Consider the following 11,791-nt stretch of genomic DNA (forward strand, 5'->3'; position numbering starts at 1 on the left):
AAAAATTAAAAAAAATTTAATTTTATTAGTACTAGTACTATATATATATAGATATATATATATATTAATTATAGTTATGTATATACTATAGTAGAATATATATACATATATATATATATATATATATATATATATATTTGCATATACATTTTACTTTTTCTTTTATATAACGTATATATAGAATATACTTTTATATTTTATACGTATACATTTACACATTTTATTTTATTTATTTTATTTTTATTTACTTACATGATTCTAATCTTATTCATTCACATTCTTACAACAATAAGTACCTATTAATAATGAAAGTTTTAATCCAATCTTAATCCGTACTAAACTAACATGCGGTTATACATAATTTATAACAAACCGTGGCACATTTCATCTTCACGCTCACAAGCTATAAGCATAAATTCATCCTTATTGTTTATCAAATATTAAATGAAGATAAATGATGACAAGTGCTGTAAGCATAATGGAACGTAATCATATCGAAAATTCGATATTCTTGTTCAAATATCGAAAGACAAAATATCGGTACAAAATATCGGAAAAATAGAATAAATAAAATGTCTATATTTAAAATATCGACGCTGTATCGATTCCTAATATTTGTACATAGAAACTTTCTCGAGTCACGCGAATAATGATTGGAATAGCAAGGCGTTCTATTAATTTATTAACATTTTCTTATAGTTTCTCATAAACCGTTTTCGCAAAAATAATGCCTATCACGCATAAATCGCGAAAATAGCTAAACTTTACTGAAACTTTCGCAAAATAGACATTAGTATATATAATATACGCAACATTAGTATGTATAATAAATATCGTAAAACCGAATATATGCGCTGATAGTTACTTCCTTTACGCAATTTCACCACTCGCATGGTGACATTACGCAATTAATAGGATAACTACACAATTGGGGCAGCAATCTGGCACAATTGAAAAATTACTTTATCTTATTTGGCGTTTCAACTTTTTTCGATCTCTTTCTTTCGAGTGTGACGATTTTTCCAATATCGTTAAAAATCAATATCGATGTGTCACATATAGAAGTTAATGGTCAACAAGCAGCCTTCAACAGGAGGAAAAGTACTAAAATTTCTCTTGGCATTTTTCAAACATTTCACAATTATTTATTTATTAAGTATATTTTGTATATTTTTGCGAAAATAGAATTAGAAATACGAGACTTGCATATATAGCTGCTCCTCTGCAAATTTCCACATTAAACCACGTACGCTTAAATTATTTAACAACAGAAATCTTTGTAAAACTTTCTATAATAAGTTCTTTAAAGTAGAATCTTTAAAGAGTAAGATCTCATTCTTTAGAGATTCTATTGCCTAATGACATAAAAAAAATATTCATACATTAGAAATAAATAATAATTATTCAAAAATCAAAAATGCGTTCCATCGCGCTCAGCAATACGACAATGAATGATAAAAGGAATGATAAAATACGGATCAGACAATTGCTTTGCACAAAGTCTTGTTCTCGGCTTTTCGATTACAATGTAAAGTTATTTTGCGTACGTGTAAATAAATGATTACAACATGTACTTATCATTTTCAAAAATAGTATCTTTGTAAAATGTAGCTCAGTAGCTCTCTAAATTATTAGAATTTTTTGTTTATCGTCATCATTGTTTATTACGCGATGTTCTCAGAAAACTTGAAATATAATACAACAGATTGAACATTCGATTGGTGACGATTTCCGATAGTAATATAGAAATAAAAGTAATATAGTTCAAATATGATTATAGCGTACGGTACACGACAGCATGTGGCTGTGCTGCTCAAGAAAGGACAAGGTTGACCCGCTACGGTCAGGACTAGAAAATGGTATGAATGATTATACTCACATTAACGTAATCATAAAATTGCTCAGAAAAATAATTTTTCTTGTTATGATTTCTTAATCGAGAAAAACGGATCATATAACCGAGCCTTTTTTTTTATAGGAGTTACGAACGACCCATCATCGGAAAATGCTACAGAAAAATTTGGATTTTATCAGATCATGGTATTCACATTTATTAGTATAACATTGATGCTAACGGCAGGATTCGCATTTTCTTACGTATTTACTGCAGGCGAGGTTAAATACAGGTATAAATATCTTTGCTAAAGCAATCGGACCCTTATGACTTATCTAAGCTTTACGATTATTTCTAATTTTTTACTGAATTCAAAATTGAAAATCTGATGGCTAGATTCAAAAGAGAAAATATTTCTGAATACTAAAAAATATAAGATATTTTCAAATACATATTTACATTTGTGTATGTAATGAAGATTTAAAAAAATAGTGTAGCATTTAGGTACATTAGGTACATATTAGGTACGTTAGTATTAAATGTTTTTCTTTTTTTTTTGTAAAATGTTTTGTAAAGAAATCGAAAATAAAGAAATCCAATATAAACTTTTATTAAGATTATAAGTGTATTAACACATCGATATATTTATATAAGAATATACAAAGATTTTTAAAATAATTAACTTATTTATTTACTTTTTTCCACGATATTTAGTAGGTGAATTAAAAGTCATAATCTAGAATAACAAACATAACAAAAAAAAACTTTGCAATCAATGTATATCTAAACGTATCTAAGGTATATCTAAGCTGGCCATATTAGTTCTACTTTATAAAGAGTTTTCTTTTTTGGTATAATAACAGTTTCCTCGTTTTGATACTTTAAATGTATAATTTAAAACTCCTCGATGTCGAACTTACTGAAAATTAAAAAAGAAAGAAATTATTTATTGTTTAAAGATGTTTTGTGCCGGAATGCGAGCATTCAGAGAAAACGACATTCGAACCATCATGGCTGAATTCTTCTGCGCCGATAATCGACGGAGTCATTTCCCGTTGCACTCGTTATGTGGTACAAAACGATTACTCGGACACATGTACGGAAGTATCGTTCACCAATGTCACTCGCGACTGTGATTCTTGGATTTACGGTTCGGATGAATATACGATACTTAACGAAGTAATGTGACTCACTAATCAGCAGTATTTTGCATCTGTCAAGATTTAGCAACAGATTAATTTTATTTTCCTTTGTTTATTTCGACGTAGTGGAATTTTACCTGCGATACTAATCGATGGAAACTCACGTTGGTGGGCACGATACAACATACCGGTCAATTTGTCGGCTTGATGTTCGCTGGATACATATCTGACAGGTGAAAGACCACAACATAATATCTTTGAAACTCTAATTAATTAATTTTGTATAAGAATACGTTTAATTTTGCATAATGCAGAATAGTATCAGATGTTCCTACAAATAATCAATTTCATGAATTCTTAATGAAAAAGAAAGTGTAGCGTATGACACGAGGAATTTCGCATCGAAAGAAATATGCTTTGCCGGTACAACGAGAAGTGCACAATCATGTTTATTCTTTCATTTTCAGGTATGGGAGGCGAACAGTTTTAACGATGGCGACGTCTCTATCTGGAGTCAGTGGCTTGATACAATCTTTCTCCATGAATTATTGGATGTTTCTTACATTTGAATTCGTCAATGCCACTATAGTGGCTGGAATTTACAGCGCGGGATTTATTTTAGGTACGTTAATAATAAAACAATAAATATGTTTGGAAAGAGAAAAATAAAAAATATACTAGTATATATATATATATTAATTCCAATTTCTTTTCAATATACCTTATGCGTGATTATATTCGATACTAATTTGTGCCATGCATTTGCTCGTTTTAGGGATGGAGACCATGGGAGTGAAAAATAGAGTCTTTGGAAGCGTTATAATATCCAGCACATTCGCTGTGGGTGAGGTTTTACTGGGATTGATCGCAAGTTTGTTAAAATCTTGGCGAATGCTTCTTAGGATAGTATACGGACCGGCACTGTTAGCTATTTTCCTACCTTTAGTCATTCCAGAATCAGTTAGGTAATCTTGTATAATTTTAATGAACATATGTATATCGATGAAATATTATTTTCATTCTCTTATCTGCAAAATATATATATATATATACGATATATAATATCGTTTTCAAGATGGTTAATGTCAAAGAAAAAACATGAACAAGTGGATAAAATATACTATAAAATGGCCCGAATGAACGGTCTGCAAGTAACGGATGAGGCCATCAATATGTTCAGAGAACAAAATGTAGCTGAAACGGTACGTTTCATCTATCTTTTTCTTTTCTTTCGCAAACATATATCTGAATATAATTATATAAAAATGCCTTATTTGCAAATTTACCTATTATCTAAGATACAACTATAGTTCAAATGCTTTCTATAGTTCAAACTATAGTTCAAACTTTCAGTACAGCAACTTTTGTATTATTCTATAAATATTATGTTAGTATAAAGTAGTAAGTTGCACATGATCTTTATAATTATGACATTAGTACGCGAATTTCAGAAAAGCGAGTTGGTATTGGACGAGAGAAAACCGATCGTGCAAGTTCTACATAGCTCAGTGATACTTATTCGACTGCTGGTCTGCTCGTTCTGTTGGATTACAAATACGTTTGTTTATTACGGACTGTCGTTAAATTCAGTGGCGTTCGGCGGCTATAAGTACCTCAATTTCATACTCGTTGCTATAGTCGAGATACCAGCATTTTGCATCGGCTGCGTGCTGAACAATCACATTGGCCGTAAATCAACGCTTTCTGGTGCATTCATGCTGAGCGGGCTATTCTGTCTCGCAAGTCAATTCGTACCGGCAGGTAAAGAGATAAAGAAAAGAGGTTTCTCAGACAGAGCTGGTTAAAGTTTGGTACGTTCCTGGAGTGACTTTTCAGAATGATTTAGCCCATTTCTCTTTTCGCACAGAGTTATTTCTATAAAATGCAAGTCAATGAATAAAAAATATCCTGATCGAATATGCGTCGACATCCTTTTGTTTGAAAAACTATCCTTCCGTCGCTTAAAATATTTTTCAAAATCGATTTGGTTCATATGCAAAAGGAGAAATGGATCGGTTTACAATTAGTCACAATCGTGTTGTTCGTGTAATTATATTAGTTTATAATGGGTTGCCACGGCGCGCGATTCTGATGATTTATTGATGCTCTGTTTCAGAAACCTGGAATCATGGACCTTTATTTTTATACATGGCCGGGAAGTTGTGTATCGCCATGGCGTTCTCTACTACCTACATCTTCACGGCAGAGCTTTTTCCGACAACGCTCAGAAATTCCCTGCTCGGATTTTGTAGCATGATCGGTCGCATTGGATCAATGTTAGCGCCGCAGACGCCTCTTTTGGTGAGTCAATATAAACAATGTTGCAATAAACATAGATTTTCTTAAAATGTGCTTCTCGAATTTGCTAACGTTGATAATGTTGATAACGTTGTGCCGGCCGTCACGAATATCTTTCAGATTTGTGGATCTATTCTTCTATAATATTCTATATATTTCTAATATTCTATATATTTCTAATAGGATTTTTAAGAAACTTTTATTCTTATAAATAATATTATATATTCAAAAATATCATTGATACATTCTTGTGTTTATATTCTCTCTAAACCTAATAAATGTGCATATCAGTCCCTTGCTTTAAAAGTAACAAAAAAAATGTGGTTTCGAGTTATTATCACATGAATCACTTCGCTAAATAGGACTTATATCGACTCTCACAATTTTCAAAGAGATCATAACTTTTACAAGAGTATTTTGAGTTGTCATTTTTGTAAATAAAAAGGAAAGTCTTCTAGAGAGTACATTTAGAGTTAAGACAGTTTTAACAATAAAAATTTAAAAAAGAAATCATTTTATTTTAAATTTAATTATTTCAGCTCAAAATAAATACAAATTGTTGGTTGATATTGATATTTCAAGTTATGTTACTTTTGATGAATTATTCCTGATTTGTTATAATTGTATAGGATATCAAAATTGTAACAACTCAAAATAATAATTTTTTTAAGAATTGTGAAACAAAAATAATATTTGATCATATTTTTAAGAGTACATTCTTCTTGCTGCTATTACCGATTAGAGCAGTCAATAATTTTCTTATTAAAAAATAATTTCTAGAAAGTTTAATTTTTTGAGTTGTCATTTTTTAAATAAGGGAACAATATAATTTTATTTTTTACCACTAATGATAAATGACATTAGTGATATTTTATAATATTTTTTTCGAGCATGCGAAGAATATTTGAAATAGCATGTTTGCAATCTTTTTTACATGAACTTCTTAATCACCGTTGAGAAATTCATCGTACAAACACACTATATTGTCTGAAACACTTCATTAATGACGTTTTCTTATTTACATTCAGACGCAAATAATGCCTTCGTTGCCATTTATTCTATTTGGGACTATGGGTATGATCGCAGGCGTCTTGTCTTTGATTTTCCCGGAAACTTTAGGAACGAAACTTCCGGACACCGTATGGGAAGCAGAAAAAATCGGCAAAGAAACTCGCAAAATTTCGAATTTTAATATGTCGCTGCGTCAGAAGAGCAGCATAGAACGCTAAGAATTTTTAATTTATGTCTAGCATCCCTTGTGTATTTTTTCAGCATCTGTCCTTCTGGATTTTATAGAGATGCTAGTTACCTCTCCACAAGATGCTAGCATGCGAATAAATTAATTTTAGACTTTGAGACTCGCGTGATAGAAATGTTTAATAATATTATTATTATAAATATTAACTCCTTTTACAATGTACTCATTACTACTCATTAGATTCATAGTGATTAAGAAACTAATATCTTTAAAATTATGGCTATCTAAAAAAAGAAATCTCAAAGTAATAACATTTATAAATTTAATTATAGATAGTGTAGAAATCAAAATGCTCTTTACCATTTTTTATGTATTTCGCAAATAAGCAATAGCTTACATTTATTTAAATTGTTTTAATATATGAGATAAATGACAAAATGCCAGGTTACGATACGTTAGGTTTCTCTTTCTCTCTCCTTTCTTTGTCTCTCTCTCCCTCGCTCCCTCTCTCACCCTGCATAGTTCAATTGTATGATGTAAATCATATCAGTCGTTGATTTATTGTGATAATTATTGTAAATCATTTTGACGAAATGTATATTTTAGTCGTTTTTAGCTTTACTCTTTTAGCTGTACTCTTTTTATACGCATGTATTATACACGCGGAAACAATAGCGTACCTGATAACCAATAAAGTATTACAATTCAAAGCAAAAAATTCCTTTACGTATAAAATTTTTGTTTCTTTTGTATCTTTTTGTACTAACAAAACGAGAGTACACATTATTTATTTTCGAGACATTAAATATATCATTGTATCGAAGTATTAAATATCAATAAAAATTTTACAGATTTTTAAAAAACGTAGTTGCGTATAACGCATGATGTTTAGCGTGAAAAATAATGTATTGTATCTCGTTAAATAATGTATCTCGTTGTAAAGAACTTATGTAAAACATTAACAGAAAAAAATAAATACTTCATTGAATAAAATTCTTAAATGATATTGAATAAATTACTTAAATGAATTATTTAAATAATTTGCGCATAAATATCAAAGATGCAAATATATAAATTATTCTTTATATGTAGCAATTTCATTTTGTTTAAAATTGATTATATCACGGTGGAAAAAGATCACCACGAATTACATAATACCTTTTTTGTGTAACAAAATGAGAAGCTCGGTAAAGCATATACATTTACGACATATCTGAGCGTCGCAAATGACATAAAGCTATATAAATTATTATTATTACGTAAATAGTCAAAATTATAATTTTCCAATTTTTTCTTATTATAAAATCTCGATATAAAATTATCCGGACTTGAATTGTGTACTGATAACATATACGAAAAATTAATATAAAAATTATTACATTCGATAAAATGGACGACGCATACTTCTGGTTTTAATTAGTGTATATATCAACATCTGTAAAAAATATATTTGGAAGTCGCTGGCATCACTTTTTTAGAATTTCTTGCTATATCGATTCACTTCCGATCGAATTAGCTTAATGTCCTCTGCGAAGATTTTACAGCAACCGCCGATATAACGAATTCCTAGGTCCAACCATTCTGATATGGGCAGATTCAGAGAATGATCGTCTTGGACCGCAATCCATTCACCGCTTGTAGAATAGCTGCCACCTCTATTGGGATACACTATCAGGGGAATGAAATTCTGTTCCGATGAAGCACTTTCATTGATACCTTTCAGTAAGGGAGTTACGTATTTTGGATCAATGCAATTTACGCCAACTGCGATGATCTGCAATGGCAAAGTGCGGTAACAACGCACAGCTGTATTTTGGAATACGCTGCCGTCCGACATGAATTGACCATCTCGACATGAAAATGAGAGCCAGGCACGGGCATGTGGGTACTCCTTCAGCAATTCTAGAATGGCTTCCGCTTCTTCGACGCAGGGTATAGTTTCGAAAGCTAAAAGATCAGTACCAGCATTTAATAGCGCCTTAACGCGCGGCCTGTGCCAATCAATTAATTCTTGTCGGGATATATTCTTTCCGTAGGAACCGGTATATTCAGATCCATTGTGTAGGTAAGCGCCATAAGGACCGCACGATCCAGCGACCATAGGTCTCGACTCAAAGGGAATGCTCTCTTCTCGAATGTAATCATCTATAGCTTTCCTAGCTAAGTTTACAGATGTGTTGAACAAGTTCAAACTTTCATGTTCACTTATATTCAGATACTTCATCATGCCAGATACGGACGCTTGATAGGTATTAGTCTCAATAATGTCGGCACCAGCGCGCAGAAAATCCAAGTGTGTGGCATATATGGCATCGACATTGGTTTTAAGAAACCGCGCTGTCCACAGCGGATCACCGTCGATTTTTGCATTCACATGCCGTGACAATTGCCCGGAAAAACCACCGTCCAGGATTTTAGGAGCATTTTGATAGTGTTCCATCATTGATATGGATGGTTGCAGATTCAAGTATATCAACCTGTTTTAATATTACGTATCAAAATCACTTGGATTTGCACGATTTTAAAAAGAGAATTCTCCCACTTCTGTGGAGGACGTTTTGAAATTCTCTCCTATTAATTTCAACCGATCAAAGCATAGCTCATTATCAAATACACTGGTATTTCTTAGTAATCTTGGTTAGAGCGAATTGTTTTTATTACCTTATCATAGAGTATTACTTATACATAAAGAATAGTAAATTATTAAAAAAGATCTTTTACCTGATGCGAAAGTATATTAGGATTATTTCAAATCTTGGCTTGCAGCCAACTTAAGATACAACATGGAAAACAACACGTGTTTATTATCATGACTCTCGGATCTCGGAACAAAATATTTCCATGACTTCCACGAGAAAGGAGACTGAGCGGTAAGGAGAGATCTGACTATAGTAATAATATAACCTATACGAGTACTGTCATCTTTGATTTTCGCGTGAAGGTCCAAGTGACTGGAAAATATATCTTATGAGTGTTATAAATTACTGATAAATTAATTGCATATTTTACAACAGCAGGCAGGAAACTTCCATAATGATAGTATACTCTATAAATCAAGTTTGTTTAATAAAAAACTTATACAGCAAAAGTTGACATATATTAAATTATGTTTATATGTATAATTATCGGTACACATATTTTATTTTATTAATCGAAGATTGACAATAGCCAGGAATAAAATATATTTGTAAAAAATATACTCTCCTATTATTTTATACTTACGAAATTAATTTTTTTCACTAAATGTACCGATATTTTCTTTATCGAGTATACAATATTGAATGCAAATTTTTTTCACATTTATTGAATTTATAGATATTAAGATTTGGCAATTTTATTAAAATATCACCAAAAAAAAACCTAATATATTTAACTTACAAAAATTATATAGAATTAATTTATTAATAGTTATTAATTATATAAATTTTTATTTTTTATTAAGACAAAATCTTTTCAATCTCAAGATGAATATTACAATATTCCAAGATGATTTTCTACGACGGCATGTGGCTGTCCCATTTGTTCTCTGAATTCAGATGTATTGAAGACATCTTCAAATCTATAAATAATAATATATAAATGAATAAAAATTATTGAATACAAATTGATTTGTCAGTGCAGTAATATATTTGTTATAAATACCCTATATTCTGATCTTTTCCAAGTAAAACATCTCGCATCACATTAGACGACGATAAAAATGGAAGTCTTCCGATGTTCTCAGTGGCTTTCAATTCCATCGCTATGCGCAGTGGAGCATGCAATCCTTGCGTATTTCTAAGCAATATCATATTCATGCGATCTTGATTTTTTTGATACTGAAACAAATACAGTCACAATTTACTGTTTTATTGTCTATGTGTTGAGAGAGAGAGAGAGAGAGAGAGAGAGAGAGAGAGAGAGAAGAGAGAGAAAATATACAATAAATCTTACATTTCGTTCTGATGCTTCCAAGGGATGTGTGTAACCAACACTCTGTCGGATTGATGACAGACTAAATAGACAAGAGTAATGTTAAAAACTATCTCTTAAAAGAAACTATTTTTAAAAATTCGTAAAATACAAAGATTTTATAATACATTCTATTATTCATTACAAGTACTGAAAATCTATAATATAAGTAACATGAACTATAGATTTTTAGTATTTGCAGTAAATAATATAGTCTGTATTGAATAGTGAAAGCAAATTCTTTCAAATGAAATGAATTATATTAATTAATTCTTGTAACTTAGTTTTTTAAATTGTCATACCCTGATACCATAGGATTGGGTAAGTCATAGTTAGTTCCACTTTTAACATCGAATTGTTCAGGTACAACAGGCTTGGGTATGATTGATGGCAAACCAAAGCTCTGAAATTATAACAATTATAATAGAGATAAAACTTTGTGTGTTGAAGTCCAATTTTCTCTACTTTACATAAAACAATAAATATAAATAGTTTGAAAACTATACACAATTTAACTATTTTTACAAAATAAAGCACAAGCACGATTTATTTTTTTTCAAGTTTGTATAATTATTAATTGATATTCAATCTACGACACAAGGAAATCTATAGAATAAACAGTCAGTAAAATCGACTGTCATTGTTAACATAACCTGTTCATATATAATATTGTATAGTATTGTCTTAAAATTGATACATAAATAATACGCAATATACTGTTTGAAAAAAATATGTCGATTACCATTTTTCTGCCTTGCTATTACGACAGAAATCACACCAAGAAAATAAACGATTTAAAAAAGCATTAATAATCCACTCCAAGAAGCAAGAATCTTGTAATGTCACAGCGTTCGTAAACTCACAAAATTTCGGTGAAACTCGTATCGATTGTGAACCAGGCTGTGTTCCAAAATTCACTGTCAATGCTGAAAATCTACAGTTTACGTTACATGTATATTTTCAACACTTGCAGTGAATTTCGGAGAACACAGCCCCAAGTAATGCTAGTTTTCAATTTGTTTAAAACCTATATTAGACTAGAGACTGTGATATTGAGATTGAATTTAATCAATCAAAACAAAGTTTACTAAATCTGATATCGATTTTCTTTCTTCTGATTGATTAATGCTTTGATTAATGCTTTGAAGCCTAGTTTCTACCGAGAGTTTAATTCAGATCAGAAAGAATCAACCAACCACAGTCGAGTATTCTCCTGGGGTTCCGCACAATAAAAAGAACAGAGAACAGAGAATAAGAATTTCAACCTACTACAACTACTACGTATATACGTATATATATATAGTACTAGTACTAGTATACGTTATTACTTCGTTCTTACGTTTCGTTTTACCTTTACCGTTTTTTACG

At 30.7% G+C, this 11,791-nt stretch overlaps 3 protein-coding genes across 3 annotated transcripts; 1 reads left to right on the forward strand and 2 right to left on the reverse strand.

The window, feature by feature from the left end:
• The first annotated feature begins 1,798 nt into the window (after window positions 1–1,798).
• Window positions 1,799–6,503, forward strand: LOC105627256 (solute carrier family 22 member 4-like). Its single transcript, XM_012208543.1, has 10 exons — window positions 1,799–1,859; window positions 1,979–2,126; window positions 2,794–3,013; window positions 3,103–3,209; window positions 3,444–3,598; window positions 3,752–3,941; window positions 4,052–4,178; window positions 4,428–4,737; window positions 5,093–5,277; window positions 6,303–6,503. The coding sequence occupies exons 1-10, from the start codon at window positions 1,799–1,801 to the stop codon at window positions 6,501–6,503; spliced, it is 1,704 nt and encodes a 567-aa protein (XP_012063933.1).
• Window positions 6,504–7,539: 1,036 nt separating this feature from the next.
• Window positions 7,540–8,915, reverse strand: LOC105627258 (homocysteine S-methyltransferase 1-like). The gene has a single exon (XM_012208545.1). It carries the CDS (start codon window positions 8,913–8,915, stop codon window positions 7,947–7,949), a length of 969 nt encoding a protein of 322 aa, XP_012063935.1. The 3' UTR covers window positions 7,540–7,946.
• Window positions 8,916–9,915: 1,000 nt separating this feature from the next.
• Window positions 9,916–11,064, reverse strand: LOC105627371 (proteasome maturation protein). Its single transcript, XM_012208654.1, has 5 exons — window positions 11,017–11,064; window positions 10,726–10,826; window positions 10,406–10,466; window positions 10,115–10,290; window positions 9,916–10,031 (listed from the first exon to the last, which is right to left on the reverse strand). The coding sequence occupies exons 1-5, from the start codon at window positions 11,062–11,064 to the stop codon at window positions 9,944–9,946; spliced, it is 474 nt and encodes a 157-aa protein (XP_012064044.1). The 3' UTR covers window positions 9,916–9,943.
• Between the last annotated feature and the right edge of the window lie 727 nt (window positions 11,065–11,791).

The sequence above is a fragment of the Atta cephalotes genome, assembly GCF_000143395.1.
Source record: "Atta cephalotes unplaced genomic scaffold scaffold00008, whole genome shotgun sequence".
Classification (NCBI taxonomy): domain Eukaryota; kingdom Metazoa; phylum Arthropoda; class Insecta; order Hymenoptera; family Formicidae; genus Atta; species Atta cephalotes.